Consider the following 16,191-nt stretch of genomic DNA (forward strand, 5'->3'; position numbering starts at 1 on the left):
GTTAACCCAAAGTCAACTCAAAGAGCCACAGAAAGGTTGACCCAGGGTCTAGTGGACCATGGAAGGATCAACCCAAAGATCTTGGTTGACCATGCAAGGGTCAACCCAAAGTCTTGGTTGAAAGGTCAACCCAATCTCCTGGTGATCCACTGAAGAAGAGCTGACCCAAGAGGTCCCCTCCAGGGGGGTCAATGACTCCACCCACCTCCCCATCCAACCTGACCCCCTCCCCCTTCCCCCCCAGGTTACCAACCCTGCGACCCTCAGATCATCCACAACCCATCCACCCACCTCCCCATCCAACCTGACCCTCAGATCATCCACAACCCATCCACCCACCTCCCCATCCAACCTGACCCCCTTCCCCCCTCCTTCCCCCAGGTTACCAACCCTGCGACCCTCAGATCATCCATAACTGTGTCCACCCACCTCCCCATCCAACCTGACCCCCAGATCATCCACAACCCATCCACCCACCTCCCCATCCAACCTGACCCCCTCGTCCCCCCCCAGGTTACCAACCCTGTGACCCCCAGATCATCCACAACCCATCCACCCACCTCCCCATCCAACCTGACCCCAGATCATCCACAACCCATCCACCCACCTCCCCATCCAACCTGACCCCCAGATCATCCACAACCCATCCACCCACCTCCCCATCCAACCTGACCCCCAGATCATCCACAACCCATCCACCCACCCCCCCATCCAACCTGACCCTCAGATCATCCACAACCCATTCAACCTGACCCCTTCCCCCCCAGGTTACCAACCCTGCAACCCTCATCCAGCCCATCCAGCCTGCCCTTACATCTAACCTGGTCACCACCTCCCTACCCCCCTTCCCTCCAGGTTACCAACCTGACCCTCAGATCATCCACAACCACATCCAACCTGACTGCCTCTCCCTCCCAGGTTACCAACCCTGTGACCCTCAGATCATCCACAACCCATCCAACCTGACCCAGATCATCCACAACCCATCCAACCTGACCCCCAGATCATCCACAACCCATCCAACCTGACCCAGATCATCCACAACCCATCCAATCTGACCCCCTCCTTGCCCCCCTTCCCCCCAGGTTACCAACCCTGTGACCCTCAGATCATCCACAACCCATCCAACCTGACCACCTCTCCCCTCCCTCTCCTTCCCCCAGGTTACCAACCCTGCGACCCTCAGATCATCCGCAACCCATCCAACCTGACTGCCCCTCGTTCCCCCAGGTTACCAACCCTGCGACCCTCAGATCATCCGCAACCCATCCAACCTGACCCTCAGATCATCCACAACCCATCCAACCTGACCCTCAGATCATCCACAACCCATCCAACCTGACCCCTTCTCCCCCTCCCCCCAGGTTACCAACCCTGTGACCCTCAGATCATCCACAACCCATCCTACCTGACCCCTTCTCCCCCTCCTTTCCCCAGGTTACCAACCCTGTGACCCTCAGATCATCCACAACCCATCCAACCTGACCCTTCCCCCCCAGGTTACCAACCCTGCGACCCTCAGATCATCCACAACCCATCCAACCTGACCCCCTTCCCCTCCTCCCCCCAGGTTACCAACCCTGTGACCCTCAGATCATCCACAACCCATCCAACCTGACCCTTCTCCCCCAGGTTACCAACCCTGCGACCCCCAGATCATCCACAACCCATCCAACCTGACCCTTCCCCCCCAGGTTACCAACCCTGTGACCCCCAGATCATCCACAACCCATCCAACCTGACCCCTTCCCCCCCAGGTTACCAACCCTGCGACCCTCAGATCATCCATAACCCATCCAACCTGACCCCCTTTTCCCCCCCAGGTTACCAACCCTGTGACCCTCAGATCATCCACAACCCATCCAACCTGACCCCCTCCTTCCCCCCCAGGTTACCAACCCTGCGACCCTCAGATCATCCATAACTGCATCCACCCACCTCCCCATCCAACCTGACCCCCTCCTCCCCCCCAGGTTACCAACCCTGTGACCCTCAGATCATCCGCAACCGCGTCCACCACGTTCGCGCCTGCCTGGAGGAGCTGGCCCAGCTGGCGGCCAAGCGGCGCAAGGAGCTGGAGGATTCCCGCCAGCTCTGGACCTTCTTCCAGGAGATGGAGGAGGCCGAGGCCTGGATGGGCGACAAGGAGAAGATCCTGGCCCACAAAAGCTGCGGCAGGGACCTCAGCAGCGTGGCCGCCCTGGCCGCCGAGCACAAGGCCACGCTGGGCGAGCTGGGCCAGCGGCGGGCGCTGCTCCACCGGAGCCTCCAGCAGGGCGAGAAGCTGCTGGCCCGGCGGCCCCCGGGGGGCTCGGGGGGCGTCCGCGAGAAGCTGCGCTCCGTCTGCCTGCGCTGGAAGAAGCTGGAGGAGCTCACCGGGCTCCACCAGCGGCGCCTGGAGGAGGCCTCGGCCTTCTTTCGGTTCTCGGCCGAGACGGACGAGCTGGCGGCGCGGCTGCGCTCGGCCTTCCGCGTGGCCGCCAGCGACGACTTCGGCCACGACGAGCACTCGAGCCGGGCGCTGCTGCGGCAGCACCGGGCGCTGCTGGAGGAGCTGGAGAAGCAGCGGGAGGCGGTGCTGGCGCTGCGGGGGCGGCTGGCGGAGCTGGCGCCGCCTCACCGGCAGGGCGTGCAGGCGCAGATCGGCGTGGTGGAGGTGGAGCAGCTCTTCGGGGAGGTGGCCGAGGTGGCCGTGCTGAGGACGCAGTGGCTGCAGGACGCGCTGGCCGTCTACGGCCTGCTGGGGGAGGTGGACGCGTGCGAGGCGTGGCTGGACGAGAAGGAGCAGTGGCTGGGGGGGATGGAGGTGCCCGAGGAGCTGGACGAGGTGGAGGTGGTGCAGCACAGGTGGGTGGGGAGGGGGGAATGGGGGGTTTGGGGGTTCTTCAGGTTTTGGGGGTGCGTTGTGTCTTGGTGGGCCCTCAGTCCTTGGTGGGCCCTCATCCCTTGGTGTTCCCTCATCCCTTGGTGGGCCCTCATCCCCTGGTGTTCCCTCATCCCTTGGTGTTCCCTCATCCCTTGGTGATCCCTCATCCCTTGGTGTTTCCTCATCCCTTGTTGACCCTTTATCCCTAGAAGGTTCCTCATCACTTGGTGTTCCCTCATCCCTTGGTGTTCCCTCATCCCTGGTGTCTCCTCAGCCCTTGGTGATCCCTCAGCCCTTGGTGTTCCCTCATCCCTTGGTGTTCCCTCATCCCCTGGTGGTCCCTCAGCCCTTGGTGATCCCTCATCCCTTGGTGTCTCCTCATCCCTTGGTGTTCCCTCATCCCCTGGTGGTCCCTCAGCCCTTGGTGTTCCCTCAGCCCTTGGTGAGTCCTCATCCCTTGGTGGGCCCTCATCCCCTGGTGGTCCCTCAGCCCTTGGTGTTCCTTCAGCCCTTGGTGATCCCTCATCCCTTGGTGTTCCCTCATCCCTTGTTGACCCTTTATCCCTAGAAGGTTCCTCATCACTTGGTGTTCCATCATCCCTTGGTGTCTCCTCAGCCCTTGGTGTCCCCTCATCCCTTGGTGTTCCCTCATCCCTTGGTGTCTCCTCATCCCTTGGTGTTCCGTCATCTTTTGATGGTCCTTTATCCCCTGGTGTCCCTCATCCCTTGGTGTTTCCTCATCCCCTGGTGATCCCTCATGCCCTGGTGATTCTTTATCTCCTGGTGGCCCCTCATCCCTTTGTGGTGTTCCCTCATCTCTTGTTGACCCCTCATCCCTTGGTGTTCCCTCATCTCTTGTTGACCCCTCACCCCCTGGTGGTCCCTCATCCCTTGGTGTCTCCTCATCCCTTGGTGTTCCCTCATCCCTTGGTGGTCCTTCATCCCTTGGTGGTCTCTCATCATCTCGTGGTTCCTTCATCCCTTGGTGATCCTTTATCCCTTGATGGTTCCTCATCCCTTGTTATCTCTCGTTCCTTGCTGGTCCCTCACCCCCTGGTGCTCCCTCACCCCCTGGTGGTCCCTCATCTCATTGTGGTCCCTCATCTCCTGCTGGTCCCTCATCTCCTGGTGGTCCCTTATCCCCTGGTGGTCTTTCATCCCTTTTCCTTCATCTCCTGGTGGTTCCTGGTGGCCCCTCATGCCCTGGTGGTCCTTCACCCCCTGGTGGTCCTTCATCCCTTTTCCTTCATCTCCTGCTGGTCCCTCACCCCTGGTGGTCCCTCATCCCCTGGTGGTCCCCTCACCCCTGGTCCCCTCACCCCTGGTGGTCCCTCATCCCCTGGTGGTCCTTCATCCCTTTTCCTTCATCTCCCAGTGGTCCCTCACCCCTGGTGGTCCCCTCACCCCTGGTGGTCCCCGATCTCCTGCTGGTCCCCTCACCCCCGGTGGTCCCTGATCTCCCAGTGGTCCCTCACCCCCAGTGGTCCCCGATCTCCTGCTGGTCCCTCACCCCTGGTGGTCCCTGAACTTCTGGTGGTCCCCTCACCCCCTGCTGGTCCCCTCACCCCCGGTGGTCCCTCACCGCCTGGTGGTCCCCTCACCCCCAGTGGTCCCCGATCTCCTGGTGGTCCCCTCACCCCCGGTGGTCTCTGATCTCCTGCTGGTGCCCTCACCCCTGGTGGTCCCCGATCTCCTGCTGATCCCTTCACCCCCGGTGGTCCCCGATCTCCTGCTGGTCCCTTCACCCCCGGTGGTCCCTCATCCCCTGCTGGTCCCCTCACCCCTGGTGGTCCCCTCACCCCTGGTGGTCCCTCACCCCCGGTGGTCCCCTCACCCCCTGGTGGTCCCCTCACCCCCGGTGGTCCTTCACCCTCTGGTGGTCCCCTCACCCCTGGTGGTCCCTCACCCCCGGTGGTCCTTCACCCTCTGCTGGTCCCCTCACCCCCGGTGGTCCTCCCCATGTCCCCCCCAGGTTCGAGAGCCTGGACCAGGAGATGAACAGCGTCATGGGCCGCATCCTGGACGTCAACCAGGTGGTGCAGCAGTTGGTGGACGGGGGCCACCCCAGCTCCGAGGAGGTCCAGGCGTGCCAGGACCACCTCAACAGCCGGTACCTGCCTGGGGGGGGGGACAGGGGGCACCCACCTGCTGGGGGGCTCCTTGGGGGGTGGGGGGGACACAACAGCTTGGAGACCCCCCAAGGGTGGTTTGGAGACCCCCAAGGTGGGGTTTGGAGACCCCCCAAGGGGTGTCCCTGTGGGATCCACCTCTCCAAGCCCATCCTGGTGGTCCTAAGGTGGACTTTGACCTTCTTGGGGTCTCCTGGGTGGGGGTAACCAGACTGTGATCTCCTGATGATCTCCTGGTGATCTCCTGGTGATCTGATGATCTCCTGGTCATCTCCTGGTTGTCTCCTGATGATCTCTGGGTGATCTCCTGGGGATAGCTTGGTGATCTCTGGGTGGTCTCCTGGTGATCTCCTGGTGATCTGATGATCTCCTGATGAACCCTGGGTGATCTCCTAGTGATCTGATGATCTCCTGGTGATCTCCTGGTGATCTGATGATCTCCTGGTGATCCTGGGTGATCTGGTGATCTGATGATCTCCTGGTGATCTCTGGGTGATCTCCCAGTGATGTCCTGGTGATCTCCTGGTCATCTCCTGGTGATCTGGTGATCCCCTGGTCATCTCCTGGTGATCTCCTGGTGATCTCTGGGTGATCTCCCAGTGATGTCCTGGTGATCTCCTGGTCATCTCCCAGTGATCTCTGGGTGATCTTCCAGTGATCTTATCATCTCCTGATGATCCCTGGGTGATCTCTGGGTGATCTCCCGGTGATCTGATGATCTCCTGATGATCCCTGGGTGATCTCTGGATGATCTGGTGATCTGATGATCTCCTGGTCATCTCCTGGTGATCTGGTGATCCCCTGGTGATCTCCTGGTCATCTCCCAGTGATCTCTGGGTGATCTTCCAGTGATCTGATCATCTCCTGATGATCCCTGGGTGATCTGCTGGTGATCTGATGATCTCCTGGTGATCTCTTGGTGATCAGATGATCCCTGGGTGATCTGCTGGTGATCTGATGATCTCCTGGTGATCTCCTGGTGATCAGATGATCTCCTGGTGATCTCGTCCCTTTTTCCTCCCCCCTCCCCCCCCTTTCCCCCCCCAGCTGGAACGAAGTGGTGGAACTGGTAGAATCCAAGAAATCCCAGCTGGCGTCGGTGCAGAAGATCCAGAACTTTTTGCTGGAGTGTTCCGAGCTGCAGGCTCAGGTGCGGGACAAGCGCCGGGCCATCGAGGCCGCCCGCGCGGGAGGAGACGGCGGCTGCGGCTCCAAGGACGGCGCGGCGGGGGCGGCCGCCCTTCGGCGCCGCTTGGCCAGCGTGGAGGCCGCCCTGGCGGTGCTGGAGCCGCGCCTGGCCGAGCTGCGGCGCCGGGGCGAGGCTTTGGCCGCCGCCCACCCCGCGCGGGCGCTGCAGGTGCTGCTGCCCTTCGGCGACGTCGGCCGCGAGTGGGCCGGGCTGGAGCGCGCCCTGCGCGCCTGCGAGGACGCCCTGGCCGTGGCCGGGAGGCTGCAGCGCTTCATCCACGACCTGGACGCTTTCCTGGCCTGGCTGGTGAAGGGCAGGGAGGCGGCGGCGCGGAGGGACCTGCCGGGCACGCCGGGCGAGGCCGAGCGGCTGCTGGAGCTGCACGTGGCGCTCAAGGAGGAGATCGACGCCCGGGAGGAGGATTACGCCCGCATCCAGGCGGCCAGCGAGCTGCTGGCCCTGCAGGACCTGGAGGGGCCCCAGCTGTCCCTGCAGCAGTGGCTGCAGCAGCTGGAGGCCGGCTGGGCGCGGCTGCTGCAGAGCTGGGAGGACAGGAGGGAGGTGCTGGCGCAGTGCCACGTCTACCAGCTCTTCCTCAGGGACGTGCGGCGGTGCCAGGGCACCCTCGGCAAGCAGGTGGGGGAGCAGGGGCTTGGGGGAGGTTTGGGGGGATGGGAGGGAGTGGGAGAAGGGTTTGGGGGATGGGAATGGGTGGGAGAAGGGTTTGGTTGGTGGAGATGATGGGTGGGGGAAGGTCTGGGGTGATGGGAGCGAGTTGGAGAAGGGTTTGGGTGATGGGAATGGGTGGGAGAAGGTTTTGGATGATGGATTTGGGTGGGAGAAGGTTTTGGGTGATGGATTTGGGTGGGAGAAGGTTTTGGGTGATGGGAATGGGTGGGAGAAGGGTTTGGTTGGTGGAGATGATGGGTGGGAGAAGGTATTGGGTGATGATAGGGATGGATGGGTGGTTTAGATGGGTGGGAGAAGGTTTTGGGTGATGGATTTGGGTGGGAGAAGATTTTGGATGATGGGAACGAGTTACAGAAGGTCTGGGGTGATGGGAATGGGTGGGAGAAGGTTTTGGATGATGGGAACGAGTTGGAGAAGGGTTTGGGGGGATGGGAATGGGTGGGAAAAGATTTTGGGGGATGGGAATGGGTGGGAGAAGATCTTGGGGGATGGGAATGAATTGGAGGTTTGGGGGGATGGGAATGGAGTGGGAGAAGGTTTTGGTTGGTGGAGATGATGGGTGGGAGAAGGTTTTGGATGATGGGAACGAGTTGGAGAAGGGTTTGGGGGGATGGGAACGGGTGGGAGAACTCCTGGTTGATGGAGATGGATAGGGGAAGGTCTTGGGTGATGGATTTGGGTGGGAGAAGGTTTTGGATGATGGGAATGGGTGGGAGAAGGTTTTGGATGATGGGAATGGGTGGGAGAAGGTTTTGGGGGATGGGAATGATTTGGAGAAGGTTTGGGGGGATGGGAATGGGTGGGAGAAGCTCCTGGGTGATGGATTTGGGTGGCAGAAGGTCTTGGGTGATGGGAACGAGTTGGAGAAGGTCTTGGGTGATGGAGATGGATGGGAGAAGATCTTGGGTGATGCATTTGGGTGGGAGAAGGTCTTGGTTGGTGGGGATGGGTGGGAGAAGATCTTGGGTGATGGGAATGGGTGGGAGAAGGTCTTGGGTGATGGATTTGGGTGGGAGAAGGTCTTGGATGATGGATTTGGGTGGGAGAAGGTTTTGGGTGATGGATTGGGTGGGAGAAGGTCTTGGGTGATGGATTTGGGTGGGAGAAGGTTTTGGATGATGGATTTGGGTGGGAGAAGGTCTTGGGTGATGGATTTGGGTGGGAGAAGGTTTTGGATGATGGGAATGAACTGGAGAAGGTTTTGGATGATGGACTTGGGTGGGAGAAGCTCCTGAGTGATGGATTTGGATGGCAGAAGGTTTTTGGTGATGGATTTACGTGGGAGAAGATTTTGGGATGATGGATTTGGGATGGGAGAAGATTTTAGGTGATGGGAATGGGTGGGAGAAGGTTTTGGGTGATGGATTTGGGTGGGAGAAGGGTTTGGGTGATGGGAATGGGTGGGAGAAGGGTTTGGGTGATGGGAATGGGTGGGAGAACTCCTGGTTGATGGAGATGGGTGGGATAAGATCTTGGGTGATGGATTTGGGTGGGAGATGGTTTTGGGTGATGGATTTGGGTGGGAGCTCTAAGATGATTTGGTGCAAGGTTGATGAGATTTGGGTGGGAGAAGCTCCTGGGTGATGGATTTGGGTGGGAGAAGCTCCTGGTTGATGACTTTGGCCCCTGGTGGCCCCGCTGTGGGTTTGGGGTGGCCAGGAGAGAAGAAGGACCCCGTGGGTGACCCTCCCCTGTCCCCCAGGAGGCCACCCTGGCCCAGGCCGAGCTGCCCGACACCCTGGAGGGGGTGACCAAGGCCCTCAAGGAGCACAGGGACTTCACCACCACCCTGGAGCTGAACCTGCAGAAGGTCCAGCAGGTCCTGCAGGCCGGGGAGAGCCTCCAGAGGCAGCAGAACCTCCACAGCGACCGCGTGGCCGAGGCCGTGCGGGAGCTGCGCCAAAAGTACGGGGGGTCACCCACCAACCACCACACCAGGGGGCAACTGGGGCTGCCTGGGACCACCCAGGACCAACCACCCCACCCTGGGACCACCTGGGACCGCCTGGGACCACCCAGGACCACCCACCCCACCAGGGACCGACTGGGACCACCTGGGACCACCCATGACCACCCATGACCAACCACCACACCAGGGGGCAACTGGGACCACCCAGCACCACCCAGGACCACCCACCCCACACTGGGACCACCCAGGACCAACCACCACACTAGGGGCCAACTGGGACCACCTGGGACCACCCAGGACCACCCATGACCACCCAATACCACCCACCCCACCCTGGGACCACCCGGGACCACCTGGGACCACCCAGGACCACCCATGACCACCCAGGACCACCCACCCCACCCTGGGACCAACCAGGACCACCTGGGACCACCCGGGACCACCCACCAGACACCCTGGGACCACCTACCCCAGACCCTGGGACCACCCAGGACCCACCTGGGACCACCCAGGACCACCCAGGACCACCCAGGACCACCCACCACCACCTGGGACCACCCCAGGACCACCTGGGACCACACCTGGGACCACCCAGGACCACCCAGGACCACCCACCCCAGACCCTGGGACCACCTGGGACCACCTGGGACCACCCAGGACCACCGCAGACCACCCAGGACCACCCACCGACCCTGGGACCACTTGGACCACCTGGGACCCACCTGGGACCACCCAGGACCACCCAGGACCACCCACCCCACCCTGGGACCAACCAGGACCACCTGGGACCACCCAGGACCACCCATGACCACCCACCCCACCAGGACCACCTGGGACCACCTGGGACCACCCAGGACCCACCAGGACCACCCAGGACCACCCAGACCCTGGGACCAACTGGGACCCACTGGGACCACCCAGGACCACCCAGACCCCCAGGACACCCAACCGAGACCACCTAGGACCACCACCCGCACCCTGGGACCACCCAGGACCACCTGGGACCACCCAGGACCAACTAGGACTGCCTGGGACCACCCGGGACCACCCAGGACCACCCATGACCACCCATGACCACCCACCCCACCCGGGACCACCTGGGACACCCAGGACCATCCAGGACCACCCAAGACCCACCAGGACCACCCAGACCCACCATCCCCGGACCCTGGGACCCACCAGGCCCCACTCAGGACCCACCAGCACCACCCAGGACCCACCATCCCCACCCAGGACCCACCCGAGACCACCCAGGACCACGCACGAGACCCACCATCCCCACCCAGGACCCACCGATACCCCAGGGACCCCCAGGACCACCCTAGGACCACCTACCATGACCACCCAGGACCCACCACCCGGACCACCCAGGACCCACCTAGGACCACCCAGGACCCACCCATGACCACCCAGGACCCACCATGACCCACCATGACCACCCAGGACCCACCATCCTGCACCCAGGACCACCCATGGACCACCCAGGACCCACCATGACCCACCATGACCACCCAGGACCCACCTGACCCCCCAGGACCACCCAGGACCCACCATGACCACCCAGGACCCCAGGACCCACCAGGACCACCCAGGACCCACCGAGGACCACCCAGGACCCACCATCCCACCCTGGACCCACCATGACCACCCAGGACCACCCAGTCCCCTCAGGACCCCAGGACCACCCAGGACCCCCAGGACCCACCATCCCCACCCAGGACCCACCATCCCCACCAAGACCCACCATCGCCCCACCCAGGACCCACCATGACCCCCAGGACCACCCAGGACCCCCAGGACCCACCATCCCCACCCAGGACCACCTAAGACCCACCATCACCCAGGACCCACCATGACCCAGGACCCCACCAGGACCCACCAGGACCACCCAGGACCCACCATCCCCACTCAGGACCACTCAGGACCACCCAGGACCCCCAGGACCCACCATGACCACCCAGGACCCACCATCCCCACCCAGGACCCACCATGACCACCCAGGACCCCCATGACCACCCAGGACCCACCAGGACCACCCAGGACCCACCGACTCCAGGACCACCCAGGACCCCTGGACCACCCACCACCCAGGACCCCCATGACCACCCAGGACCCCCAGGACCCACCATGACCACCCAGGACCCACCATGACCACCCAGGACCCCCATGACCACCCAGGACCCACCATGACCACCCAGGACCCCCACCCCATGACCCCCAGGACCCCCATCCCCACCCAGGACCCACCATCCCCACCCAGGACCCCCATGACCCCCAGGACCACCCTGGACCCACCAGGACCACCCATGACCCCCAGGACCACCCTGGACCCACCAGGACCACCCGCATGACCCCCAGGACCACCCTGGCCCTTCCCCAGCCCCAGACCCCCCAGGAGCGACCACAGAGGGGCTCCACAGGAGGGTCCCAGAGGGCCCCTCGGGCCTCGCTGTCCCCTTGGGATCCACTTCATTAGGGGTTAATTAGGGGTTAATCAGGGCTTAATTAGGGGTTAATTGGGGTGCTGGGCTGGACTCCCAGGAGCCAACAGAACCAGGAGCTGGCCCAGGAGTGGACGCGGAAGCTCCAGGACCACCTCGAGCTCCACAAGTTCCTCCAGGAGTGCCAAGAGGTCAGACCAGACCCCCAACCCCCACCCTGGACCCTCCCACCTCAGAGACCCCCAAATTATCCTGGAGACCCCCATAGACCCCCGGATCATCCCCAACATCTGAGACCCCCAAATTATCCCTGGAGACCCCCCCTGGACCCCCGGATCATCCCCAACATCTGAGACCCCCAAATTATCCCTGGAGACCCCCATGGACCCCCAGATCATCCCAAACATCTGAGACCCCCCTGGATCATCCCAAACATCTGAGACCCCCCTGGGCCCCCCCGGATCATCCCAAACATCTGAGACCCCCAAATTATCCCTGGAGACCCCCTGAGGCCCCCAGACCAACCCCAACCTCAGAGACCCCAAATTATCCCTGGAGACCCCCTGGGCCCCCGGACCACCCCCAACATCTGAGACCCCCAAATTATCCCTGGAGACCCCCATGGACCCCCAGACCAGCCCCAACCTCAGAGACCCCCTGAACCCCCTGGATCATCCCAAACATCTGAGACCCCCAAATTATCCCTGGAGACCCCCATGGACCCCCAGACCACCCCCAACCTTGGAGACCCCATGGACCCCAGGCCACCCCCAACCTTGGAGACCCCAGATCATCCCTGGAGACCCCCTGAGCCCCCAGATCATCCCAAACATCTGAGACCCCCTGGATCATCCCAAACATCTGAGACCCCCTGGGCCCCCTGGATCATCCCTCAGCATCTGAGACCCCAAATAATCCCTAGAGACCCCCATGGACCCCCAGATCACCCCCAACATCTGAGACCCCCAATTATCCCTGGAGACCCCTGGGCCCCCCTGGATCATCCCCAACATCTGAGACCCCCAAATTATCCCTGGAGACCCCCTGAACCCCCGGATCATCCCAAACATCTGAGACCCCCAAATTATCCCTGGGACCCCCGGATCACTCCCCAACCTCAGAGACCCCAAATTATCCCTGGAGACCCCCCGGATCACCCCCAACCTCAGAGACCCCCAAATTATCCTGGAGACCCCTGGGCCCTCTGGATCATCCCCAACATCTGAGACCCCATGGACCCCCAGATCACCCCCACCTCAGAGACCCCCAAATTTATCCCTGGAGACCCCCTGGGCCCCCAGATCCACCCCCAACATCTAGAGACCCCAAATTATCCCTGGAGACCCCCTGGACCCCCAGATCACCCCCAATATCTGAGACCCCAAATTATCCCTGGAGACCCCCGGATCATCCCAAACATCTGAGACCTCAAATTATCCCTGGAGACCCCTATGGACCCCCCTAGATCACCCCAATATCTGAGGACCCCCTGAACCCTCCCACCTCAGAGACCCCCAAATTATCCCTGGAGGCCCCCATGGACCCCCAGACCACCCCCAACCTTAGAGACCCCCAAATTATCCCTGGAGACCCCCTGGGCCCCCAGACCACCCCCAACATCTGAGAACCCCTGGGTCCCTCCAAATCACCTCTCCAATGTTGGAGACCCCAAAGTATCCCTGAGACCCCCTGGAGCCCCCAACCTTGGGAGCCCCCATGGACAACCCAGATCATCCCAAATATCTGAGACCCCCTGGACCCCCTCAGACCACCCCCAACCTCAGAGACCCCCAGATCATCCCTGGAGACCCCCTGGACCCCCAGATCATCCTCAACCTTGGAACCCCCAAATTATCCCCACCTCGGGGGGGGTTCCCCGTGGGTTTTTTTTTTTCCCCTCCCCCCACCCCGGGTTGTTTTTTTCCCGACCCAATTTTCAATTTTTTTGGTTCCCATTCCCAAAATCGCTTGGTTTTCCCGCTTTTTCCTTTAATTTTTTTTTTTTGGGGGGTTTCCTGAGGGTTTTCCTCTTTTTCGTTTTTGGGTTTTGGGGAAGTTTTTTTACCTTTTTTTACCTTTTGATTTTTCCCCTTTTTTGGAAGGTATTTTGCTTGTTTGTTTCTTTGTTGTGTTTTGTTGCTTTTTATTATTTTTATTTATTTATTTATTAGTTTATTTATTTTTTCATTTGTTTTCTTTTTCCTGTGGTTTTTTTGGCACTTTTTTTCCCCTCCCTTTTTTTCCCCTTTTTCTTTCCCCCTTTGTTTTTTCCCCCTTTTTTCCCCCCCTTTTTTTCCCCGTTTTTTTTCCTTTATTTTTATTTTTTTTATTTTGTTTATTTATTCGTTTTGGGTTTTTTTTTACTGTGTTTTCTTTTGGCTTTTTTTCTTTCCCTTTTTTTTTCCCCCTATTTTTTCCCTTTTTTTTTTTTACTCTGTTTTTTTTTTACTTTTTCATCTCCCTTTTTTTCCCTTTTTTTTTTCCCCGTCCCTTTCCCCCTTTATTTCCTTTCCCCTTTTTTTTCTCCTTGTTTTTTTCCTCGTGTTATTTTTCCCCTTCTTTTTTTCCTCCTTCTTTCCCTTTTTTTCCTCATTATTTTTCTCCTTTTCCTCCCTTTTTCCCTTTTTCCCCTTTTTTCCCTGTCCCTTTCCCTTTCCTTTTCCCTTTTTTTTTCTCCTTGTTTTTTTCCTCGTGTTATTTTTCCCCTTTTTTTCCCCCTTCTTTCCCTGTTTTTTTTCCTCGTGTTATTTTTTCTCCTTTTTTTCCCCTTTTTTCCCTTTTTTTTCTTTTTTTTTCCCGTCCCTTTCCCCCCTTTTTTTTCCATTTTTTCCCTTTTTTTCTCCTTATTTTTTCCTCGTGTTATTTTTTCTCCTTTTTTCCCCTTTTTCCCCTTTTTTTCCCTTCTTTCCCTTTTTTTTCCTCGTGTTATTTTTTCTCCTTTTTTCCCCTTTTCCCCCTTTTTTCCCCTTTTTACCCCTTTTTTTCCCAATTGATATTCCCTTTTTTCCTTTTTTCTTGTTATTTTTTCCCCTTTTTTCCCTTTTTTTCCCAATTTATATTCTCTCTTTTCCTTTTTTCTTGTTATTTTTCCCCTTTTTTCCTATTTTCCCCTTTTTTCCCCTTTTTCCCCTTTTTTCCCTTTTCCCTTTTTTCCCCTTTTTTTCCCTTTTTTCCCTTTTTTTTTTTCCCTTTTCCCCTTTTTTTATTTTTTTTCCCTCTCCCCTTTTTTTTTTTTTTTTCTTATTTCTTTTTTCCCTCCCTCCTCGCGGCTCCTCCGGCGGGATCTGCTGCATCATCCGCTCCATCCTCCCCCTCCCCCCCTCAAACCTCCTCTCTCCCATTCCCCCCCCCCACCCAAACCCACCCCCATTTTATTCCCCCATTTTCGGGGTCCGTTTTCAGGGGCGCCCTGGAGCAGGGGGTTTTGTGATGCGCCCCTCCCCTGCCCCCGCAGCTGGATGGCTGGATCCGCGAAGGTGCTGATGGCGGGGACCCCACGCGAGACCCCGGCCAGGGCCCCCAAGCCGTGGCTCCAACACCCCGCGTTCCTGGCCGAGCTGGCCCAGAACCGTCAATGGCTCCAGAGGATCGAGAAGGTGCCGCGGGGGGAATTTGGGCTATTTTTGGGCTATTTTTGGGTTATTTATGGGTGATTTTGGGGAAATTTGGGCAGTTTTGGGTGATTTTGGGGTCGACTTTCCGCGCACGGGAATGCTGGGGGAGGGGGTTTGTTGTGGGTTCAGGTTCTCTCCTCTCTCTCCCCCCCTCCCAACAATCTGCGCTTTGCTGCAGCCCCCGCCTTCCCCTCCCCCCGTCCTTCCCTCCCCCTCCAAGAGCCATTTGGGGCTTCAGCGCTGAGGCGCCCCCTCCCACCAAAATTTTATCTCGCGTGTCCCCCCTCCCCCTCCCCCGAGTGCCGGAGGGTGCCCCCTAGAGACCCCCCATGGCCCCCCATTCCTGTGCAAACCCCCCCGCATCTTCTCTGTGCCCTCCTGCAATTCCTGTGTCAACCCCCAAATCCTCCTGAGACCCCAGGGCCCCCACGCTATTCCTGTGTCACCTCCCCCAAATCCTCCTGAGACCCCCAGGACCCCACGCTGTTCCCGTGGGTGTCCCACCCCAAAATCCGCCCAGGACCCCCACATCCCCCTCCCCCCCGCTATTCCCGTGTTTGTGTCCCCCTCCACCCCCGCATCCTCCTGGGACCCCCCGCATCTCCTCTGTGCCCCTCCAAATATTCCTGTGTCAACCCCCCAAATCCTCCTGAGGACCCCAGGACCCCCACGCTATTCCTGTGTCAAACCCCCTCCCCCCACCGGGACCCCTGCACGCTCCCCCCACCCCACGGTGTTCCCGTGTGTCCCCCAAATCCTCCTGGGACCCCCTCATCATCTCTTCTGTGCCCCAGCCCCACCCCACGCTATTCCTGTCTCAACCCCCTCCCCAAATCCTCCTGAGACCCCTCGCATCTCCTCTGACCCCCCCACATCTGCTCCCCACGCTATTCCCGTGTGTTTGTGTCCCCCCTCAAATCCTCCTGAGACCCCCACATCTCCTCTGTAGACCCCCAGTCGCTATTCCCATGTTTGTGTCCCCCAAATCCTCCTGAGACCCCCACATCTTCTCTGTGACCCCCCGTGCTATTCCCATGTTTGTGTCCCCCCTCAAATCCTCCTGAGACCCCCTACATCTCCTCTGTGACCCCCCCGTGCTATTCCCATGTGTTTGTGTCCCCCTCAAATCCTCCTGAACACCCCCACATCTTCTCTGACCCCCTCCCCACATTTGCTCCTCCCCCCGCTATTCCCGTGGGTTTGTGTCCCCCAAATCCTCCTGAGACCCCCACATCTTCTCTGTGACCCCCTCCCCCATGCTATTCCTGTGTGTGTCCCCCCAAATCCTTCCTGAGACCCCCGCATCTCCTCTGTGACCCCCTCCCCCATGCTATTCCTGTGTGTGTGTCCCCC

At 59.8% G+C, this 16,191-nt stretch overlaps 1 protein-coding gene across 1 annotated transcript in view; it reads left to right on the forward strand.

Moving 5' to 3' along the window:
- The window catches only part of LOC126649856 (spectrin beta chain, non-erythrocytic 4-like), a gene marked incomplete at its 3' end in the record, with an annotated part of 29,164 nt that extends 14,344 nt beyond the window's left edge, over positions 1-14,820 (forward strand). Inside the window, 7 exon segments of the mRNA XM_050334210.1 lie at positions 1,974-2,847; positions 4,839-4,976; positions 6,043-6,820; positions 8,577-8,779; positions 11,325-11,415; positions 14,679-14,743; positions 14,745-14,820. Coding sequence (XP_050190167.1) covers positions 1,974-2,847; positions 4,839-4,976; positions 6,043-6,820; positions 8,577-8,779; positions 11,325-11,415; positions 14,679-14,743; positions 14,745-14,820 — 2,225 coding nt within the window.
- Between the last annotated feature and the right edge of the window lie 1,371 nt (positions 14,821-16,191).

The sequence above is a fragment of the Myiozetetes cayanensis genome, unplaced genomic scaffold, assembly GCF_022539395.1.
Source record: "Myiozetetes cayanensis isolate MyiCay16 unplaced genomic scaffold, myiCay2020 scf501, whole genome shotgun sequence".
Classification (NCBI taxonomy): Eukaryota; Metazoa; Chordata; class Aves; order Passeriformes; family Tyrannidae; genus Myiozetetes; species Myiozetetes cayanensis.